The sequence below is a fragment of the Haliaeetus leucocephalus genome, unplaced genomic scaffold (assembly GCF_000737465.1).
Source record: "Haliaeetus leucocephalus isolate CR32 unplaced genomic scaffold, Haliaeetus_leucocephalus-4.0 Scaffold197, whole genome shotgun sequence".
NCBI lineage: Eukaryota > Metazoa > Chordata > Aves > Accipitriformes > Accipitridae > Haliaeetus > Haliaeetus leucocephalus.
Window position 1 is genome coordinate 865933 of NW_010972633.1, and position 22468 is coordinate 888400.

Here is a 22468-nt window from a genome sequence, read left to right on the forward strand (position 1 = left end):
GGCGGGGAGGGGGCAGGCGGGGCGGCTCCGCGAAGGCCGGCTGCTCTCGCCAATGGCAGGGAGCGGGAAGCGTTTCATCACCAGCGCCAGCTCCCGTAGGCTGCTCGCCTCCCTGGCCGCGCCCAGCGACGCCCTCTCCCTCGTCCCGGCGGCGGCTCCGCCGGTGTTCGGCTCCCGGCGCTGGCCCCGGGGAAGGGGGCCCCCTCTGTTGCGGGGCTTCTGCCCGCATCTCCCGTCGCTGGCTCCGTCTTTGTTCCGCTGCAGTCACCCGAGTCACAGGGGAGCTCAGCAGCCCTGGCCGATGGCTGGGTTCTCAGGCACACAGGGTGCTCGCTAGCGCATCAGGCTCAGGGTGCTCGGTTTGTGTCCAGAGTAAGTTAGCAAGTCAGCAGAGGCTGTCTGGGGAGGCGGGGGGAGGAAAAAAGTTTTGGTTGTTAATGCAGTCGAGTTGGCAGGATTGTGAATTACTCGGTCATATTTTAGCTACAGCAGCCTAGGATAAACTATATTGACTAATATAACTTAAAATATATTGGTTCACAAGGGGAAAATAATGCCGGGCACAAGTCTAAACTGGGAGAGGAGTGGCTAGAGAGCAGCCCTGCAGAAAGGGACCTGGCAGTGCTGGTCGGCAGCAGCGCAACAGGAGCCGGCAGTGTGCCCTGGCAGCCCAGAGGGCAAACCGCACACAGCGTGAGTAGCGGGCCAAGAAAGGGGATCGTCCGGCTGTCTTCAGCACTGGTGCGGCCTCACCTCGAGTACTGTGTGCAGTGCTGGGCCCCACCATTTGAGAAGGATGTTCACGTCCTCGAACGCCTCCAAGAGGAGGGCAACGACGCTGGTGATGGGGCTGGAAGGCATGTCCCCTGAGGAGCGGCCGAGGACTCTGGGTTGCTCTGGTTTGGAGAGAAGGAGGCTGAGGGGCGACCCCTCTGCAGTTTCCTGAGGAGGGGACGTGGAGAGGGAGGTGCTGAGCTCTTCTACCTGGGATCCAGGGACAGGACGCCTGGGAATGGTTCAAAGCTGCATTGGGGGAGGTTCAGACTTGATGTGAGGAAGCATTTCTTTGCTGAGAGGGTGTTTAAACCCTGGAACAGGCTTCCTGGAGAGTTGGTCAATGCCCCAAGCCTGTCAGGGTTGAAGAGGCATTTGGGCAATGCCCTTAACAACGTGCTTTAACTTTTGGTCAGCCCTGAAGCGGTCAGGCAGTTGGGCCAGATGATCCTTGTAGGTCCCTGCCAGCTGAACTAGTCTATATTCTACTCTATTCCTGCTTAAACTAAGAAAGGGTTATGTTGAGTTCATTGATGGTAAATTTTCGTAGAGGCAGGGAACTTCTGTAGTGCAAAGTGTGTAATTGTTGTGAAAGTTCAGAGTAGTCATTTAATTTTAAAAGCTGCTGTGAAATTTTTAACTAAGAACCTATTTTAACTAGATAACGCTTACCTTCCCCAAAGTTGGCTGGTTTGTGGAATGTTTAATGAATAGTGCATGTGGTCATGCTTTGATATACCTGAAGGGTGAAGTTGCTGCCGGATTGAGATGGCTAAGAGGGGAGAGAGTAAATGTAGCTTGTCCCATAGGATACTTATTTTCTGTTGGTTGAACAATTTACACAAGAGAAGACTTGGTATCACTCTGCTCTTTCCTGCACTGTATAACCAACCTGGGCATTTTCAGGCATCTCTCTCCTGTCCTTAAGCACCACAGGGACCGTGACAATCTGCTTTCTCATGCTGCCGCTGCTGCGTATACTTTGCAATCGTGGGTCTCCTGGTGTGTTGCAAACTGTATTGCTTTCCTGCCTGAGCTGAATCCCTCTATGCATTGTATCCACACATCTGGTTGCTCTCCTAACATATACAAAGGTGAGGCTTTAGCCTCTGCAAGGAGCTGAAGATAAACTTTTAGCAGGGGAATCTTGTCTCGTGGCAGAGAGACATAGAAAAAGGACCCACAGCATGAAGTTAGGGGAGTCACAGGAGGGAGAGACTGAGGCTGACAGGCTCTCCAAGCTTGTGCTTGCCTTGGTCCCTTTTGGCTTTTCTGCCTGACAAAACCCTCTTTTTCTGCTGTCCCCTTGTGACACCCCATTTTCTTCTTTCAGTCAGCATGCATGCGTAATTTATTTTTCTTGGGTTGTCCAAGTATCTTCAGAATTATCTGCTATGCCTCCTAGGAATAGAAACTTCTTAATAGAGATGGATTGCAGCGGCACACTTGCGGTTCATTTTTAGACTCCTGCTACTGGCTGGTATTAAACCTGAAACTGAGAGCTCGGACTCAGTGTCTGCTGTCCCTGAGAGCTACACCTATCAAGCAGAAAAGTGGCCTCAATATAGTTGTAGGAAAACTTGTGCTCTGCTGCAGCAGAATCTTTTTTCATTTTCAACCCAGTAAATCTGTTAGTGGGAGAGACTTAACCATTCACAGACTTAGATGGTCCTGTAGTTTGTCATGTGTTTAATAGCTGTCTATTGACTGGATTTCTTTCTATACCTTTTCTGGATAGGAAAACACTGTGTGATTGTATAAGCTAAGACTTTATTGTAAATACTTTGTTGACATCTTTGTAACATGCTTAGTAAATAACCCCTTTAGTGCTATTGAGTGAATCTGTATCATATTGTGGATATGGGAACAAGCAGGTTCCCAGTTTGGTAACGTGTGTGAGCATGTCTGTCATGGTTAAGAGAGAGAAAAGGGCCGAGCAGACTTGGGTATGCTAGGCTTTCTCTTCTGCGGGCTCCTTGTGAGGTATAGTCAGTTGTGGTACAGCTCTTGCCGAGTGCTGCTTCGTTCCCTGACACACAAGACTGCAAGGATGTGAAGCCTGGCACTTAAAGGAGAAAAGAGAGATAATGGGAGAAAGAGTACCAGTCTCTGCGTAAATACCTTTGCCCTTTCTCTGAGGATATGTCAGGCTGCTCAAGTTTAGCGGGAGAACCTTGTAAAATTCGTGTAGTCCTGCTTGCATTCAGTCCCTTGACTGGAAACTTGGACTCGCTCAGTCCTGTGTGGATGGCATACACGGGGGTTGTACTTCTTTCCTACAGATTCCAAAATCTTGGGGCTGATTTCTGGGGTGGCTGAAAGGTGATGTTTGAGTTCTTGCTAGCCATCAACGATCTCCCTTGAGAAAGAAATGACCTTGTAGTTGTCTGGTTGTTGTTCTTTGCTTGAGGTATTACTAACTTTTTTGCGAGCTCAGCTGCTGGAGCACTTTCCATGTTATACCCCCACTTCAGTGGCTGCTGAGATTGAGAGGTTTGTTTTTGCCTCGTCCCTGGAGACAAATCTCTTGTATATAAGTGTGTCTGTGCCTACAGTGATTGCTACATTGATTAATTCTTGTTTTCCTATCTAGTATTTTCCACTGTTGGGTAAACTAGATGAAAGGTGCAGCTCTTCATAGCTTCCTTTACTGTGGCGTGCAGGCTAAGATAGGATGTTGAAGTTCCATGTGGACCTGGGTATCAGGTCAGGTGCAGAACTTGAGGAGCAGTATTTGAGGCAGTATGCCTGGGGGTATATCTGAGTTCAGTGTTCAGTCTTGCTATTCTTCATTGTATACAGTTGCTGGCAGTTCAGAAATTTAGTATATTCAGCACCATTGCCATTGGTTTGCTTCTCTTTTTCTTATGAAAGACCTTGCAGTCATTTGGCTAGGTGGTTCCCAGCTGTTCAGGGAGCCCTTAATGGCTAGGTGGCTGGATGTTACAGCTGAATTTTAGTGCTCAAGCTAACAGATGCTCTTGATACATGCTAGTGCTATCAAATGTTAAGGAAGGAGCTGTGGTTTATGAGAAGCTGAACCCAGAAAGACATGAAATGAAATGCTGGGTCTACTGCATCTTTATTTCACCTCTCTGTTGTCTTTTCACTCCTAGTGGGAGTCTTAATTTCTCATATCATTTTTCATCTGGAGCTGGTTGATGACTTTTGCACCTCTGGATTTACATTTCTTCAAGGAGACAGAGTACAGGATTCTTGGAGAGAAAATGCCAGTAGACTGGGTGTTTGGATTCTGTGATACTTGAGTCTGATTTCTTAGCTGCTGTTGTGACTGGAAAGAAGCTTGCTGAGGTAGTAAAAGATAAGCGCCAGTCTTTCTTTTCCTATCACACATCTGAGTGTCTGTGTGTGGGAAAGTGAGGCATTGTTCCTTGGAAGGGTGGCATTTGAGATGCTCTGAGCTTTGGATTCTGCTGCCAGAGAGAGGATGGGTTGCAGAGATTCTCAAAGCAAACTAGTGCTAGGAGGGCTGCCAGCTTTTTGACAGGCTTTGGCAGTGGACCTGTTTTTTTCCAGTTGGTGGAGAAAATTAATGCCATGCTGTAGTTTTTATGATTTTACTTGACCATTGGGAAGATACTCAAAAGAGGGAGTATGTGCAGCCTTTTAACATTTTTATCGGCTCATCTGGCGGCTTCCTGGAAGGAATGAACCCTTGAGATGTGCTTGAATGAGATGAGGGGCACTGCAGGATGTAGACGGAATTGAGCCTTTGTCTTGGGCCTGTTGTCTACAGACCCGTTATGTTCTTGCTTATTGACTGTAACAGACAGCTGGCAGCTTGCTTAGTGCTGCCCCAGCCAGCATTGCTTCTCAGCCTTTGTGCTGCTTCAGTGGGGGAGCAGGTGCAGCCAGGACAGCTGCCTGCTGCTTTTCTAGCTTTCCTGGGTGGTTAGAGGTGCTAGTTATGCTCCAGCTGCCTGTGACTGAGGGATAGGGTTTGCTCTGTGTTCTTTACAGAGCTGTTCTAAAAATAGCATGGTCCATGCAGCTTTCTACCAGCACCAGAGCCTTCCCCTTGTCAGACCTCTGTCTCTTTAGACCTGCATGGGGAGGCCCAGGGGAGCAATCCCAATATTGTGGTTGCTGCTGTCTGTTTGGTGGGGGTCATATGTTACAGTGAGGCTTAAGCTTGGGAAGAAACTTACTGCTGGGCCAGTGGAGGGGAGAGGCTGCTTGCTGCCTCTGGTTCCAGGTCCTGCCTGCAGTGAGGCTGCATAGCAAATCTGGATAGACAGAGACGCTGTAAAAGCATGGCCAGCCAGAAATAAATAGGTTAGCACAAATGGGAGGGAGCATGGAGCTTTTCCAAGCATCCCATGTTAACATGGGTGACATGAATAGCTGTATCCTGTTTCTAAGGATCAGTGCTCAGGGAAAGTCCCATTTTGTGGATGTCTCTAATACCTGTTTCCCAGGCTCTCTGTCTCTGCAAAATCTGGCCCTAAGACCTCTTGTCCTAACTTTCTGGCTAGTCTGGCTTGAAGTTCACTAGCAGATCTGTGTGCTTGTGTGTGCACATACAGAGAGACTAAGGAGCACAGTTGCACAGAAAATAGTTTGGAAAATAATTTAATAAAATGATAGTTCAGGCGACGGTGACCAGACGCAGGACTTGGCTAGCAACTCATCTTGATCCTTCTTTTTCCACGCTTTTGGCCCTTCCCTTGAACATCCCATGAATATTGTACGCAAATACTCTTGTTCGATCCCAAAATTGCCTGTCTCCGACATCCTATTGTAAGGCCTGTATTCGTGTATGCAACGTGTCCACTTGGCGTAATACTGCTGCAGGGGTTTCTCCTGTTGAATTGCCTACAGTGGGTTTTCCTTATAGGGACAATGACTTATTTGCTCACCTTTGCGGCCTTGGGAGTCCTTAGTTCAGTGTTTCATCCATCATGGATTAGGCTGTCTGGGTTCCCTGCCCTGTTGTGGTTCTTCTGATCACTGACGTGGTTCTTGCTTCTACCTTGAATAGCCCTTACCCAGATATCTTTCCACAGTAGTTCGATGAAACTTTTTTTGCCTGTTAGTTCAGGCAGACTTCTGCAGCTCTGCCTGGAGTTGAGTGAACAACTCTTAAAATGCAGAAGGTGGAATAATACAACTTCTAAAACTGTGATTACAGCAGTAGCAAGAATGAAGAGAAAATGTGTAATTAAAATACTCCCATTCTGGATAGAAAATTAATGTCTTGTGAATATGTGGAATTCTGCTCTAGCTTTTTCATGTTTAGGTGGCAGAGCCAGAGCTTCTGCTGTTAAACCACCAAATAAGAAAGTGAACAGGAGAAGAATGGGAAAAAGACTAAGATGTTTGCTGTGACACATTCTCACGATAATCAGGAGTTGAGGAAATTTGAGCCAGGTAGTGTATTTGGACTATTGTATTTAGTAGTTACAAATGCACACGTTTCAGATAGCTAGTTTAATCTCAACTTGCAGTCATTTTAACTTCTGACATATATCCCATGGTAGTCAGCTTTACAGTTTAATTTATTTATATATATATATATGTCAGGATCAAGTGCTTCCTCATCGTTCTCTTTAAAATACGATGTTTGATCACTTCCTTGGCTGCTTTCTCGCTCTTGTATTATCAGAAATGTGAAATAATTACTTTCTATTTGTATTCTGTGTGCCATGAGTGATTTTTACAAGCCCATTTGTACTTACAGCAGTATACCATTTTTAATGGCTTTTTCTATTCCTTTCCTTGTAATTCCTAATATTGATGTTTTAACACCTCCTAAGACCAAGTGATGCTTTTCAGAGTTATCTGCAGTGATTTGAAGATCTCTCTACCAAGTGAAAGTATCTCAGAATAACAGGATGGGCTAGTGCAGAATGAAAGTAGCTAACTTGGAGTTTATCCTGTCTGTTTTTTCCCCTCTTCCTGGTGTTTTGCGTTACTGGCACTCATCTGAGCTTACTAGCCCAGGGCTCAGTACTGAGAGCTTCCCGAACCTCCCAGTCAGTTTTATTTCTAACTGTTCTCAGGGATATGAACTATCTGTGGTACGTCTTTGGTGTCGTATGTTTGATGAGGGTTTTGGTTAACAGTACAGGGGTGATAATAGTGTAGTAAATATAGAGGTACTGGTGAGTTACCGTAACCTTCCTGATGGACTTCTATCTGAATGGTTTTTTATTTGGAGGATATTGGGTTTTCTTCCCCACTCCCTTATTTATTTTGCTGTGCTGTTTCTGTTTCCCTTTGGCAGTTAGGGATGGGACATTCATCGCCTCTGCCTGCTTCCCTAGTTCAGCTTGGTAAGATTGAACTCTCTCTGACTCCATTGGATTGCTCATTTGTTTTGAAGCACTGAATGAAACCAAGCATTTGTCCCTTTGGGCTCCTAGTAGACAACTTACATGTTTGTTTCTGTTATCCATTAAATGGATGGGAAGGATGCATGTATCCCTTGTGGGATAGCAAGAGCAGTGCTTTTTCTGTTCAGAGCAAATTGACTCTTGTCATACTTACAGGTTTTTTTAAGTTGCTAGTCTACTGACTGGAGAGTTATCTGACAGGAATTTTTAGTGAAGCCTGTCCCTCAGTATGTTGTTTAGCCAGAACTGTCAAAATGCTTTTGGAGAGGCTGGACTGGCCACGGGGCTACAGTCTGCATGACAGTGGTATGATTCAAAACTCACTGCTTTTCTACAGAACAGTTGTCATTCTTGCTGACAGGGTGGAACAGGGCTCTGTGAACAGTGACCTGGCTCTGAGCTGTGCTCTGCCCTTTGCAGTCCAGCTGTGTGGGCCAGCATGGGGCAGGAATCTCTGGGAGGTGGCAGGGACACCGTCTATATGTGCTTAAAAAGTACGTCTCGTTTTGACTTGTTTCTCAAGAGGGCATCTCCTGAGCTGTTGCATTGGTGAAATTACAAGTGAGGGCAAGCTCCAACTCATGGAAGGCTTTTAACTCTGTATTTAAATGGTCAAGATTTGTTCGTTTGGTTACATAGACAAGCTTACTGCTAATGTATTTTATCTTATTACTTGTTCTAGCATGTAGCTGTCTGGAAAAAAACAACTGATGCATTGGTGATAGTCAGATTTTCTCTTCCTTACACTTTTGTATAGCCATGGTAATAATTGATACCTTCCTTTCCTTGAGTTTGTTATATTACGCTAGTTATTTTAATTTTCTTTTTGAATTAACACCTTTCAAGCATTTTACTACTGTGAGTATAATTGCAAAGGCCAGTGCTGTCTGTTTGTTTAAAAACATGAAGTAGGCTTGCTGCTTGGATTTTTTTCTTTCCCCTTTGCCTGCAGTGGATCTTGCATTCTTTGATTTTGTTACACTCTAGATTAGCTTCAAATCTCTGAGACAGCTGCTTTTGTTTCCTCTTTCTGTTGGTAAACATGCTACTTTTTGTTTCCTCACAGTTTGGTGAGAAGTAATGTTTCTCTGTGGTCCAGCTACTGTCTTCTGTAGGTATATTATCTCTGTTGTCAAGCTTTTGCCAAGCTGGTTGAGCAGAGCTTTGATCTTTTTTCTCTGGCCTAAACAAGTGACCAGGGTAACTTTTTAACATATTCATGCTACTCTTAACCAGATACCTGGCTTTTTGTGTCTGGCCTAATGTGCTGCCATTCCTGATTTCTTTTCTTCAATGTGCAGTTTCATTCTGTACTGATATTCTAATTATTTAGGGTTTTTTTTCCAATTTTTATACTTTTTGTGTGTTTTTTCTTGATTCTAAATCATTGCTGTCACTTGTGGCTTAGGCCGGTTTGTTTTTGGGGTTTGGTTTTGTTTTTTTTTAATTGTCAGATCATGTGAACTATAGAGCGTCTCTCCAAAAGTCTGTGTTCTTTCAGTGATAGATACCTAGAAGTTTGAGAGCTATGAAAGAAATATGCATTGGACAATTGGAATAACCTGCCTTTCCCTTTTTTCCCTTAAAGCTAAGTTATGCCTTGAAGTAACAGCATTTAAATCTCTTTCCCCCACTCCCATTTAATTAATTAAATTCACTTGAAATTCTTCCTGAGTTTCTTTACCTCTTGTTTATATGAACAAAGAGCTACATTAGTATTTCTGCTGTAAATCTGTTGTGGTTGTGGAACTGCTTCCTCTGTTGTACTTCAGAAATTCATGCTTAACTGAGTTCACTTAACTTCTTCCCTCATAGTTTAAAAGCTACCTAGTCTATGTGGGCTTTCTGGGAAAGAAACACTTCAGAATAATACATTATCTCTAGGAACACGGGGTATTTTGAGCCATTCTTCTTTTGTTGTTTCATTAGCATAGTTCATGAGCAGCTTGTTGTCTTTGGTCTGGGTCATAAAAGACCACTGAAAGTTAAACAAGTTAAACCAGTCTTAAATTACTTGACAAAGCTTGCAGGAAGTTAGGGCAAAGTGAGGAGAGAACCTGCGTCATCTTCATCCTGTGTTGATGCCCAAGTCCTGAGCGCTCTTCAGGGCGAGAACAGTATTTCTGTCATCTCTTCAGGGCATGGGTGTACCAGGCTACGTACCTTGCTGGTTGCACTCCTTGCCCTTCAGGGCAAGGCATGGAAGGCAGCATTGTGAACATGCCATTTTTATTTCCTCTTGCTCAGTCAGGTTCATGGAGAAGTTGAAATTTATATTCCTACAGCTACCTCTGTTTACAATAGTGTTAACTGCCACATTGCTTCTAAACTGTGAGCTGTTAAGCTTGCAACCATCCATCAATCACCAATAGCTGCTCAGAGGCAATGGCTGGCTGTAACCCTTGGGAAGGTACAGGGCAAGTGCCAGAACATGCTTTCATGAGGGTTTAGGATTCCACTTTGCTGTGCATGGAGAGGGATGTGAAACAGTGATTTGGCTGTCGCCTTCTCAGTTGTCTGCATTTTTCTCCTTTTACTCTTCTGCCCAAGCTGTTGAATCTCCTCTTGAACTGAGGATTACCATCAGTGATGTCAGATGGGTTTGGTGTCCTGGGTCATATCTGGTGCCCTGGAATATTGTCTACGAGTCATGGAAATTATTTACATTTGGTTAACTTGCCCAGAAATGGGAGAAGATACAATAAATCCACATCCACTGGCTGTATTATCAGGGCGGACTTTGAGTAGTTGTCAGTACCTGAGGACTTAATTAATCCAGTAAAGCTAGAAGGCCTTTGAATAGGCAGCAAGTGTGATGAAGGAAGAGAATGTGGAGGGATGCATGGGCACTGGGTGTTGGTAGTCATGGCTTTTATCTTGTCCCTGCAATACTAACACATACCTGCCTTTCTGTTGGCTGGGGGCTTGTTTAAAGCCTTTTGGCATTCAGCTTTATTAATTGTACTAGGTGTTCTCATGCTACTGTCATCCCCAGGATATTTTTTATACTAAAATTTGAAAGAATAAATGTTCTGTCCTTAATTATCTTCATTCTTTCAGCTTTCTTTAATGATGAAACATAACAAGCCTGACCTGGGGGGTGTGTGTATGTGTGTATATATATATATATAAAATCAAATTCTTATGATAAATATGTTGAACATCTCCTTAAATCAAATCTCGGACATTACACCCCTCAGTTATGCAGCAGGCAAGTGGTGGGAAGGGAATGGGATTGTTCATGTTAAGCTGCTTGTCTTCTATGATTGTTTTAAATAGTTATTTTCTGTAGCTCAGGCTGTCTTTATGATGACCTATATCCTTTATTCCTACCTGTGTCACCCCATTGCATCTGGTTTTATCACGGTGGTTTACTGCTCAGTTTAGAGAGCAATCTGTTTCACTCTAGTTATACTGTTCTTGTAGTCATTTATCACTCTGGTGTGTCGTCTGCAATTTCAGAATATTGTTGGGCCTGTTAGGATTCCCCTGGAAGATCATAAAAAAGAATCCAACCTATGTTGATTGGCTGTCAGTCTAAGTTGTCAAGCTACTGATGGAGTAGAATAGACTAGTTCAGCTGGCAGGGACCTACAAGGATCATCTGGCCCAACTGCCTGACCGCTTCAGGGCTGACCAAAAGTTAAAGCACGTTGTTAAGGGCATTGCTCAAATGCCTCTTAAACCCTGACAGGCTTGGGGCATTGACCACCTCTTCAGGAAGCCTGTTCCAGGGTTTGAACACCCTCTCGGTAAAGAAATGCTTCCTCACATCAAGTCTGAACCTCCCCCGATGCAGCTTTGAACCATTCCCAGGCGTCCTGTCCCTGGATCCCAGGTAGAAGAGCTCAGCACCTCCCTCTCCACGTCCCCTCCTCAGGAAGCTGCAGAGGGGTCGCCCCTCAGCCTCCTTCTCTCCAAACCAGAGCAACCCAGAGTCCTCAGCCGCTCCTCAGGGGACATGCCTTCCAGCCCCATCACCAGCGTCGTTGCCCTCCTCTTGGAGGCGTTCGAGGACCTGAACATCCTTCTCAAATGGTGGGGCCCAGCACTGCACACAGTACTCGAGGTGAGGCCGCACCAGTGCTGAAGACAGTGGGACGATCCCCTTTCTTGGCCCGCTACTCACGCTGTGTTTGATGCCCCCCAGGATGCGGTTTGCCCCCTGGGCTGCCAGGGCACACTGCCGGCTCCTGTTGCGCTGCTGCCGACCAGCACTGCCAGGTCCCTTTCTGCAGGGCTGCTCTCCAGCTACTCCTCTCCCAGTTTAGACTTGTGCCTGGCATTACTCTGTCCCCAGTGCAGAATCTGGCATTTGTTCTTGCTCAGTTTCATGCTGTTGATGATTTCCCAATGCTCCAAGCTATCTAGAGGCCTCTGCAAGACCTCTTGTCCCTCAAGAGAGTCAGCAGCAACTCTCAGTTTAGCATCCAATGAACAGATTTTTATAACGCAAACTTTTAAAGTTGATATTGTAGAATAGTAAATTTATTACCTCAGTGGACTCCTTTCTTTTCTCAATTCTTATTTGTACATGTTCTGTTGCTGTGTTAGTCCTTGTCATTATGCATTGTATTAGGAGCTCAAGTTCAGCTGATGGTTAGCGTGACTTACAAATTGTTCTTGGTACCCACCTCATACAACAGAGTTTCTTTATAAATACAAACCTTAGGTTTTTTGCATTTCAGTATGGTCAGCTGGATGCTTTGAGCCTGTACCTAGTCTACCAGAGTTAAAAGCACTGCCCATTAAAAACTGGTTTCTTTCTCTTAGTTTTATTAGTTGGTATTGTGTTATCGGTAGTTATTTCCTATAGCATAGTGTTTAATTCATTTAAGTGTTGTGGGTGGCAGAACATTTGCATCAGTTCTCATTAGCATAACACTGTAGCTGAAACTGAGTAAATTTGATCATGTAAAAGTGGCTGCCAAGGGGGAAGGGATTTTTGAGGAAGCACTTATGTATGGTGAAAAGCTTCTAGCAAATGGGATGCTGATGGGGTTCCTGGTGAGGGAAGAGAAGGTGAGGCATATGAGTAGGAAAAGCTGTGAAATGGCCAGGACTTTGAGGTAATGTAAGTGGAAGATGAGTCTGAATTTGCTAGCCAGATCTCTGTATTAACTTTTACCTCAAGGGGAGAATTGGATCAGCTGGAATTGAAGTGATTCTGCGTATGTGGCCAGTTGATGTGAATAGTAGTGGTTGATGGTGACAATTACAAGGTAAATTCTACCCTCTGTCTTCTCTTCTGTAAGTACTTTGAGACAGGAATCCAGTTTTATCACTGCACATTGCCTGGTGCAGTAGGACTATAACCATAACTGGACCATAACTTCTGCATGCCTGCGAAATAGCATGTAAAAGGCATTACAGAACAGCAAGATGCTCTAGATGTTGGAGGGAGGAACCCATATACATCTTTGGATGATGCTACATATCTGAGGAAAAACAGTATTATGGTGAACTTTGCTGCTGGGAGTGTTGTTCATCTTGTATCTCTGCAGGTCTTTTAGCATTAAGTACTTCCGCAGCTCTAGCCATTCTCATGCTAGGCTTTAAACTTTTGCTTTGTCAGGTACCCTCCTCTTACCTTGTTGCTTTCTTAGTGCTTGTCTATGTCTTTAATATTAGGTGTGGATGTACTTGTGCTGGGTTAACTTTTGCATTTATTAACTAAAGAAATTATTGTAGCAGTTTCAATTGTGTAATCAATTCCTAAGTGTATTCCCAACTTGCAGCTTTATCTTTGTTTCTCTCTGCTTGGATCAGTTTCCTCTCTTGAGTTTTGTGTCTCATCACCTTTCAGAAAATTCCTCCAGAAAGTTGTGTCAGAGTTCTTGAGACTTTTTTTGTATCCCTTTTGTATGGCTGGAGGGGTTTTTTTGTGGCTAAATGAACTACGGGTATCGTAAAACATAAAAATCTAATGTATTGTTGCCAAAAGGCAGCTTATACTACAAAACAGCCTTTCTGCAAAAGAAGTTTTTCCTCGAATATGCCTAGGTCTTGCTGCGTATGCAGCCTACAATGTACTCGCATTTGGGTATGTACCATTCCTGAAATACATGTGCACAATCCTGTCTGGGAACACTCATTGAATTACAAGTTAATGGGTAAAGTTCATAATACTCAAATGAAGGATGCATGGTAATGATCTGGTCTTCCTGGCTTAGAACTCACATCTGTCTCCATCCTTCCCATACAGGTGAATCAGCGCAATGTCCCAGGGATCGATAGTGCCTACCTGGCCATGGATACAGAGGAAGGTGTGGAAGTTGTTTGGAATGAGGTTCAGTTTTCTGAGCGGAAGAACTTTAAGCTTCAGGAAGTAAGTCTATGTGTTTCCCAACAAGATGTGGGAAACATACCTTGCACCAGGGTGGGATTATAGATACTGGTGACCTTTCATGTGGATTATTGGCTGGATTTGGAGTGCCGTGCTGCTCAAATGTAGCAAATTCAGCTTAAGCCTGGCCTGTGCAGAAAACGTGACAGAGAACTGTCATTATGCTATTTCCATGGGCTCTTGTGTTGATTTAGTCTTGGTGATCAAACCATGCTCAGCTAAGGTGCAGTGTGGAATGAAATCAGATGCTGTTTGTCCTTAGCATAGGAGTTTAAAGTGTACAGTGTTGTTTAAGGGGACCAAGACACAAGAAGGAAGTAAGATATGGGCTGATGTGGTCTCTGATGTTACATGTGTTTGTCTCTCTGATGTTAAGGAAAAAGTTAAAGCGGTGTTTGACAACTTGATTCAGCTGGAACATCTGAACATTGTGAAGTTTCACAAATACTGGGCTGATGTGAAGGAGAATAAGGCCAGGGTAAGTAAAACAAACAGTCTGTTGGGTTTTCTCACTGCATGTTCTGTAGGTAATTAGTGAAGCAGAGGGTAATGTCTCATACTGCCCCTACAGGTGATCTTCATCACTGAATATATGTCTTCAGGGAGCTTGAAACAGTTCCTGAAGAAGACAAAGAAAAACCACAAAACGATGAATGAAAAGGTAACTCTTTTTTTCATGTATGCCTATATTCATATATTCACTTAGTGCCATCAGCCTCTGGAAGGCTCTTTCAGCAGAGGATCCTGATGAGAAGGCAACCTGGTGATAACATGTGGTTGCAATTTCTTTTTATTACTGTAAACTAGTTTAGTTGCAGGTTCTTTTGGACAGCTGTTCTATGCTGTTTGCTTTGTTTCCAGCAGTTCTGCAGCTTCATACGTATGGTGTGACAGGCATGTCCTTTCCATGTGTGCATACAGGAGAGAGGGAAGGCATCTGTGCATGAGAGGAGTTAGGAGGGGAGGTGTGTTTCTTGACCCATACGAATATGCAGAAACTAAACTGAGCATGAGAGTACTGATCCTCTTCTTACTTCCTACACACCTGTACTGGGTAAAAGCTAAGATGCCACAGAATGGAGTGTATATTCCTTCATATGAACAGGCTATGAATGACAGAACTATGAATTGGTTCCTCTTCCTTGAATGATTTTTATTGTTTTTGCTCCTGTGTCTGTAGGCCTGGAAGCGATGGTGTACCCAGATCCTATCTGCTCTCAGGTATGTGAGTTACTGATCTTGTGGTCTGGCCATCTGTTTAAGTGTAGCATCTTTTGTGCTAGAATATTAAAAGCTGTAAACATACATGCTGCCAAATGTTAGCAAACTTCATGGAGTGGAGCCTGGAGAGCACTTTCAGTCACCCAGCCTGAGTCTCATCCCAGTCACAGTCTGCAGAGCGTCAACTGCACTTTATATAACAATCCCAGAGTCTTCAGTTAGACAATATTGAAGCCTCTAAAATAAACAGGTGCAATGTAGGTTTTGGATCCTGACAGTTGTGACTGATACGATAGTGAGTGTGGGAGTTGAGCATCAGGGAGCTCTCCAGAGTATCCAACTTTGTAACCTGGATCTAACCGTGGCCAAGAGGATGTTGCAAAGAAGTCTCAGAAAAATCAAATTCCATGTGAGATGAGTGAGGAAGATTTTCTTAGTCTTGCCAGGCTGCAGCCCTGTAGGATGTAGTGGATTCATAATTATTGTGGTGTGATATTGTTAGAAGCGTATGTGGATCTATACTTTTCTTCATGATGCAGATTTTCTGCAGCCATCTTAGTGCAAGTCAATTGAATAGAATGTGTGGGGGTTTTTTTGTTTTGGTTTTAAATACTCTTCTCTACCTGAGCCAGAGTTAAATACTCTTCTCTACCTGAGCCAGAGTTGGTGTATAGCTAGTAACAGCCTTGGAAAAAAAAAAAAAACAAACCCAGATGTCAGAGCACGACTCCCACTCCATAGAGAAAGTTCTATTGCTATTTGGCTAAATATAGCTGTTGATGAATAGTTGGGATTCTAATAATCTTTTGGGAGCTGACAGTCCTTATTTGTGCTGGCTGCTAACATAAAATCAAGCAGACTGAGGTGCAAAACCAGGTAGCCTCAAATATACCTGGGACCTCAAGCACTGAAAAGCTTTATTTGTGCCTGCTGGTAGACATGACCAATCATGTTTATACAGCACTGAGTGCTTTTTTGATGCCCTGCGAGTAGGGCCAGAGTAAGGCTCTGATATTTTTTGTATAAAATTGGAACCCTTTTAGGACCCACCTAGCAGTACTGGGATGGATGAAATAGTTTCTTTACCCCTGGTACCCTGGGTTTCTTCAGAACTGATCAGAGAAAGCTTTCTTTTTCCCCCCATGTTCTGGAGATTGTTTGTTAGAGACAATTGCTTAGTTTTCATGATTCTCTCCTAGCCTAGAGGCTGATGTACAGTCGCTTAATTCTACCTCCCTGCTATTGTAAATCCCTGGCATATGGCCTTTGCCCTCCTGTTCTCTTCTGATGTTGCTTGAGACAGGGAAGGGATGAAGGAAGGGATTCCTGGCTGCAGCCTTGGTAGTCTCCTGACCAGTGCTCTGTTCTGAATCTCTAGCTACCTCCACTCCTGTGATCCCCCAATCATCCATGGTAACCTGACCTGTGACACCATCTTCATTCAGCACAACGGACTGATCAAAATTGGGTCAGGTAAGGCTTTTTGGAGGTGACCCTTGCCTATGGGACAAACTGCTCAAACAGAAAAAGGCCTCTAATCCTTTCAAGGTTATCTGGCATGATAGGCATGTATGTATGCATGTTCCTCCACCTCCACATCAGTTGTGCCAGAGATTGGTAGAAATCACTTTTGGTTGGACCACCTTCAGGCACAGGGAGGACCGATGCTGGATACTGTTTCCCTTGTTAGCCCCGTTCCTCAGTTTTTGATCTCAAGGGACTGACCCAAGAAATGGTGCTGAAGCTTTCAAGTTTTATATGCACATTATCCTTGGATTCATCTGCTCTGTGATCTTTTTCATGTTAACACACACAGAGTTCTCTTCCCAGTGTTGTGAAGCTTTGAGAGCTGTCTGGAGGGCTGTGTACACTGAGGCCATGAGTGCTTCTTGTAGCAGCCAACATGTATAATCAAGTTTACAGACTCTGGCTGCAGCAAGCTGCTTGTCTTGGCATCCTCATCCAGCATTGCTTGCTTTGGCCTGGGCTTCAGGATGCTAGTTTGCCTTGGGCCTGTTTGGCAAAGACATACCCTGTTCAGGCAGCCACCCTGTGCTGAAATGTTTTATTTCGTAAGTAAGAAGTGATTTTTCTGGTAGTACAGTGTATCCTTGCATACTCTGTTTTTTCACGTTTGCTGTTCCTATGTCTCTAAAAAATCTGTCTGCAGTCAGGATGCATTATGTTGTGCCTTGACATAACCTTTCAAGTGACAGCTTTGCTATCTGTTGTCCAACTTATGCAAACGTGAGGAGCGTGCACTTGCTGTCCTGTAGGCTTTTGTCTGTGTGAATTCTTGGTTTGATATTGACAGTATACAGGAAAGAATGCTCTGCTTCGCCTGTCATCTAAAAATAGCTTCTCTTCATAAACTGCAAACCTCTGTGGCTTTTCTTTCCATCAAAGAACTCTTGTGTTGTCTCTCTGTTCCAGAATTGGGGTCTCTGTTCTCTATAACAAACCTCTGATACATGCCTGTACCCAGGGAGACTAGGTCATGGCAGAAGGAACACTCAGTTCTTTATCTGCCTGTAAACTTGGTGACTTGCTCTTCATACAGGCTCATGACATCATGGGGTTTGCTTTATTATCTTTCCCTGACTTTGTCCAGGTGGGAGACATTTCCAAGGGTTATGTACATCTGATACCTGTATGCTGGCAAACACAACTGGCTCCCTGGCATTCAATTCAGGCTGCTTATGGGAAGTCTGTTGTAGATTCAAGTACATAAGCGATCCTTCTCTTTCTAGTTTAGTTTAAAAGTATTATACAGCTGCACTCTTTCTGATTGGTAGCCAGGACTTTGTTTGTAAAAACAAACCACTTGAAGTTGGTATCTAGAGCCATGGATTTTTACTGGAGGGAGGTTTTGCAGATCAGCAAGTGTGACATTCTCAAGAGTACTCGGACTCCCAGTGGTGCCATTCAGAGGCTGTCTAAAAGAAAGGTGGCTTCCTTGAGTGTGAGTCACAAACAGTTGCCTCAACAGAGTTACACTTTTGCCTGCTCCCTCCTATTCCATAGAGCTTTGCTTCTGTTGGGCAGGGTGGGAGGGTCAGATGCAATTAGACTGATGTGCTTTTCCAAAGAGTAGCAGGTCTCTGTGTGCTGTAACAACTGTATCCTCAGCAAGAAGACGACACATGCTGGGAGCATGACTGTGCAAGAGCAGTGCTTAATTGCAGTTGTTCCTAAGCAAACTTCTACTCCACAGTTGCAGGCTGCCTTGCTCACCTTGTGTTCAGGAGTGAAATGATTTATCTGGGCAATTCTGGTCCTTTCTTAAGTAAAAAAGGAAGTGAGTGCAAGTGGACTAGTGGTCAGAAGAGGAATCCTCCAGATGTGAAAGCTATAGCTCCAGTGCAGGCTGGAATTAAAGTTGCCAGTGTTGCAGAATGTATTCTTATTCCTGTAGTGCCCACCCAACTAGGAAAGTCAAAACCATGTCATCAGAACTGCTGGCAGTATTCAATCTTGAGATTCTCTAGTACTGCTGACTGTGCAGTAGCCAGACAGGCTATTCTCATGTTCGAGCCCTAGAGTAATAGTTGCTTTGGGATCACTGACAATGGTAGGCCCATGTTTATTGCTTCATGTAGTTATTTCTTACAGCTGGCTGGTATCAGAAAACTTTCCTGTGTTTACCTAAAAGAAGCAGGGCAGTAATTCTCATGGATTTAAGGGGGATAATGATTCAGTGCACTGTGATCTGCTCTTTGATACTGTCTCTGTCCCCGGCACCATTCCGGGCTATGCTCCTGAAAGCTCCTCTTCCCTCTACTTTAAGCAAAAGAGAATACTTGCTGAATGTGGGGTCAAAAATCTGGGGAGAGGAAGCTGCTAGTGTGTTCTGCAAAACATCCTTCTGTCTGCTAGATGAGGAAGTACTAGAAGAGTAGTGCCTGTGACTTGTCGCATTGGAAATGGCTGGTACTTGTTCCTGTAACACCTGTTTAGGTGTGGGAGCAGCCCTTTTGCCTATCACTCCTTGCTGGTACTTCAGATTGCAGAAGAACATGCACTAGAAGGACTGACCACTGTTTTTCTTGTTCTGCATGTAATTCTGGATCAGTCTTTTTTTTTTCTAGAGACACCTGTGCACTGCAGGAAGAAAAGAGATTGGTTTAGTAGTAAGGTGTTGCTGTTACTATTGCATTGAGTTTTGGGAAGAGGGATGAAATCTTCATATGCTGGGGGTCATCTGTGGAAGAAGGAAGGGAGTGAGAAAGAGGGGGGATTTCTCATACTGCTTAAATGCACAAGCTATTCATAATCCATTAATTTACTAACTTTTTTCTTCCCCTAGTGCCATAAAGTGCAGGGTTAATAGATTTAAGGAGGAAGAGTGTCAAATGAGTGGGGAACTTTGGAGAACTTGTGATGAGGATGGGAAAGACACCTACAGTTCTTAAACTTGCCACTGGTGTTTCCAGAGACAGGAATGTTCCAGCTGCTTTCTGGAGTTGTGGTCAGATGAAAACATTTCTTGTGAGAGGTCCAAGTTGTTTTCTGTGTACTCTTCCACAGGATCCACATGCAATACCATGTTGCATTGGTGCTTATCTGTATTGTCTAACAAGCGGACCTGCGAAGGGAGCGTGTTGCGAGATGCTTTACTGTGACAGGTCAAAGGTACTCTGTGAAGGAGAACAGTGTGTTTAGACAGGGTGTTCAATGCTGCTGCTTGCTTGTGTTAAGCAGTGTTGGGAGGTGTTTCTTGTAATTTGCAGTGGGAGTGTAAGAACCAGTCACAGGTGGAAAGAAGCAATGGGTTTGAATTAAAAATCCTTTTTGGCAGCTCTTGGAGTGCCAAAACTGAGGCAGAAAAACAGAACTGAGGCCTCAAACTGGAGTGTCTTGTATGTCTTCTCGTGCCCCTGAGACATGCCAATGTATTAGGATGTGCTGAGTGATACTTCCAGTAGAGCATAGGGGGAGGCTTAGTGTTGTGCTAGTATATTTCCAAATAGTGCCTCCAGGTACTCAGCTGGTGCATATGCTTTCCTTTCTTCAACATACCTGACCTCTAGGATTCCTTATATATTTGACTGCAGTCTGTCCAGAGCTTCTTTTCACTTCCAGGCCAAGGCGCCAGGAGACCGAGTCTTACTTGGTATTAACTCTGCTATTAAATTATGTGGCCAGGTATGTAAGTATGGGTTCTGCTGCCAAGATCTATGCCCAGGAGAAGCTGTTGGGATGTGGAGAAAGGTAGTTGTCTGCTGAAGGGGATGCTAAGGGACTGTAGGGCACTCACAGAAAGAACAGAATTTCCAGCTTCTTATCCTCAGAATTGGCTGTAATCTTCTACTTGTTCAGAGGTGTCTTGTCTCCCTTGCCTAGTCTGGTTGTCAATTAGAAACACTAATGTTCCTTACATAAATTTATTTTTAAAAGGTGGCTGGAGGCAGGGCCAGATTCTTAGTCTTGTCCATGTTTTGCCATGATTTTGACTTAGCTGTCTCTATCAATGTTAAGTGCTTGCTGTTTCATCAACTCATTGACTTCTATCTTGTTTTACTTCCCGCTTACGGGCTGCTCTGTTACCAACAGTCTTTCATAGGATATTTGCTAATGGTGAGCAAACTTCTCCGCTCCTGTGATGTGATTACCACTATATATGTAATGTACATTATTTTATTTGTGTGTGTGTGCGTATATATTTATATATATATGTGTGTGTGTATATCTATATTTGTAACACACACAAACATACACACTCTCTCTAATTTATTTATACAGTGTTCCCTTGCTATAAGGCTGCTATGTAAAACTGTTTGGCTTAGGTGCATCCTACTTTGAGACCTTGTGTTCTGTGCTGGGATGTAAACTGTTCCTTGTGCTCTCAGCCAAAGCCTTACAGAGAGGGAGCACTGCCCTTTGTGAAGTCTCCTGGTTGTTAGTTCTCTTCCTCTCCTTGTCCTTAGAGTGTGCTAGTCCATGGGCCCTAGTGCATGCTGGCTCCTGCATGTCAAGCCAAGTGGATGCATTGTTCTGAGCTCTTCCCAGCTGAACTTTCCACATACATTAGGCTCTTTCCTGCTACTGCTCTGCTAGACTTGGCTGGGCACCAAACCTGGACTAGCCTTTGCTTTGTGCTTGGCTATCCAATTGCTTGCTTGTAGTTTTAAGTCCTTAGATGTTTTGGTTTTAAGATGAATGTTTCAGTGAATGTGTCTGGCTCCTGATGGCCAGAGAGACATCCTGCCCAAATGAGTCCCTGATTGTGAAGTAAGGTTTACTATTTCTGTTTCCCCAGACAAAGCTCTGTTTTTGGGGAGACCTGTGCATATGAGGAGGGAGTTGGACTGGTGGGGGCTTGAGAAGGACTTGAGTGCTGCAATTTGTAACCCTATTAAATAGAATGCTGCATTTACATTTAAAATAATTATTTATTTTTTGCCATCAGGGTTGTTCTTGATGGTTAGAGTTTGTTTTGACTGAGTTGGGAACCTACCAACTGTCGGCTGGAAGTGGTGGAAAGGGAAGGGCCTGTCCAAATGGGCTCTGTGCCTTCTTAGTGTTTGCAGGAGGAGGATGTGGTGTGCTGCTCTACATCGCCAGCAGAGTAGAGGCTCTCTCAAAAAGCTAAATCTGGGATCTTAATCTAGCTGAAGGGGAAGTTGACGTAGTCAGGGCTTGCGGCATTAGGAGGGCAGATTTCCTTGGGGGTGGCTTGTTTACCAGAGTGCTGCAAGCTGGGTGAGTTGGGCTGTGGCAGTCATGTGGCAGGCTGCCTTTGTGGGGTGGAAGAAGCAAGGCGTCACACCAGCAGCAGACAGACTGGTCCAGGAACAAGCCCACAGAGCGGGATCATGACCAAGCCTGGGCTTCAGTGTGGGTTCAATCACGCTGATGGCAACAAGGCTTAAGACTAGCAAGCCATTTCTCAAACCGAGTCACCACTGTGAGCAGAACAAAAGACCCTTGTTCTAGCAAGACAAGAAGGGCCTCAGCCAGTGGTCTCCAGGCTTAAGAAGATGCTGTGGTATCTCAGATAGCCTTGAAATAGTGAGCTTTCTTGGCTGGTTTCTTGAGGACTTATTTTAACAGTACTGTCGTATCACTATGTACTGTTCATAAGAGAGCTAGAAATTGTTTAATCCTTAGATCTTGAACAGTGATTTGGGTTTGAAAACACTAAATGTAGGGTATAAGGCTCCTGTTTCTCTTGAGCATTGAGCTAATAAGGTTGTGAGTGACATGCTTTCATGACTAATCTTATTTTAGTCATTACTTCACTCTCTTGGATTTTGTTACCTGATGTTTAAAGACTTGTCATGCTGTTTTTCATATCCTTAACAGACACCTGAGACACTTAGTATGTGACGTAGAAATAAGATGGGGATTACTAGGATATTTTGGATCTGGCTTTTTTTTTTTTTTTTGTAACTAAGGTGAGTGTGGTTTAGAGAAAAAATAATGGGTAGTTGAAATCAGCAGAAATAGAAAAATCTATCATAAAAATGGAAAACTTTTTCACCCATGTTGGTGTTCATTTAGGAAGATTTAACATGAATTTATGTAGTTTTGCTTCTAGCCATACAGTTTTATGCGTAGAGTCAAGCACATCCTCTACCAAGCCAAACGTTTTCAGTTGCTTAGAAACTTGGCAAAACTAAGGCAGACTTTCACAAGCAGAGAAGAAGGTTTATCTCTGACTACAGATGCTGCTGGGAATGAGGTCTGGCAGATGAATAGTTTTGAGTGGAACTTTTTTTACCCAGAATGCTTCAGAAAGTTCAAAGTGGTATGCGGGGGGGGGTTTTGG

General features: G+C 44.1%; 1 protein-coding gene across 1 annotated transcript in view; it reads left to right on the top strand.

The window, feature by feature from the left end:
- NRBP1 (nuclear receptor binding protein 1) overlaps positions 1 to 22468 on the top strand; it is a 41882-nt gene that overhangs the window by 3117 nt on the left and 16297 nt on the right. The window contains exons 2-6 of the mRNA XM_010565900.1: positions 13336 to 13458; positions 13853 to 13954; positions 14048 to 14137; positions 14657 to 14697; positions 16076 to 16170. Of these exons, the coding sequence (XP_010564202.1) occupies positions 13336 to 13458; positions 13853 to 13954; positions 14048 to 14137; positions 14657 to 14697; positions 16076 to 16170 (451 nt within the window). The remainder of the gene's footprint in view (positions 1 to 13335; positions 13459 to 13852; positions 13955 to 14047; positions 14138 to 14656; positions 14698 to 16075; positions 16171 to 22468) is intronic.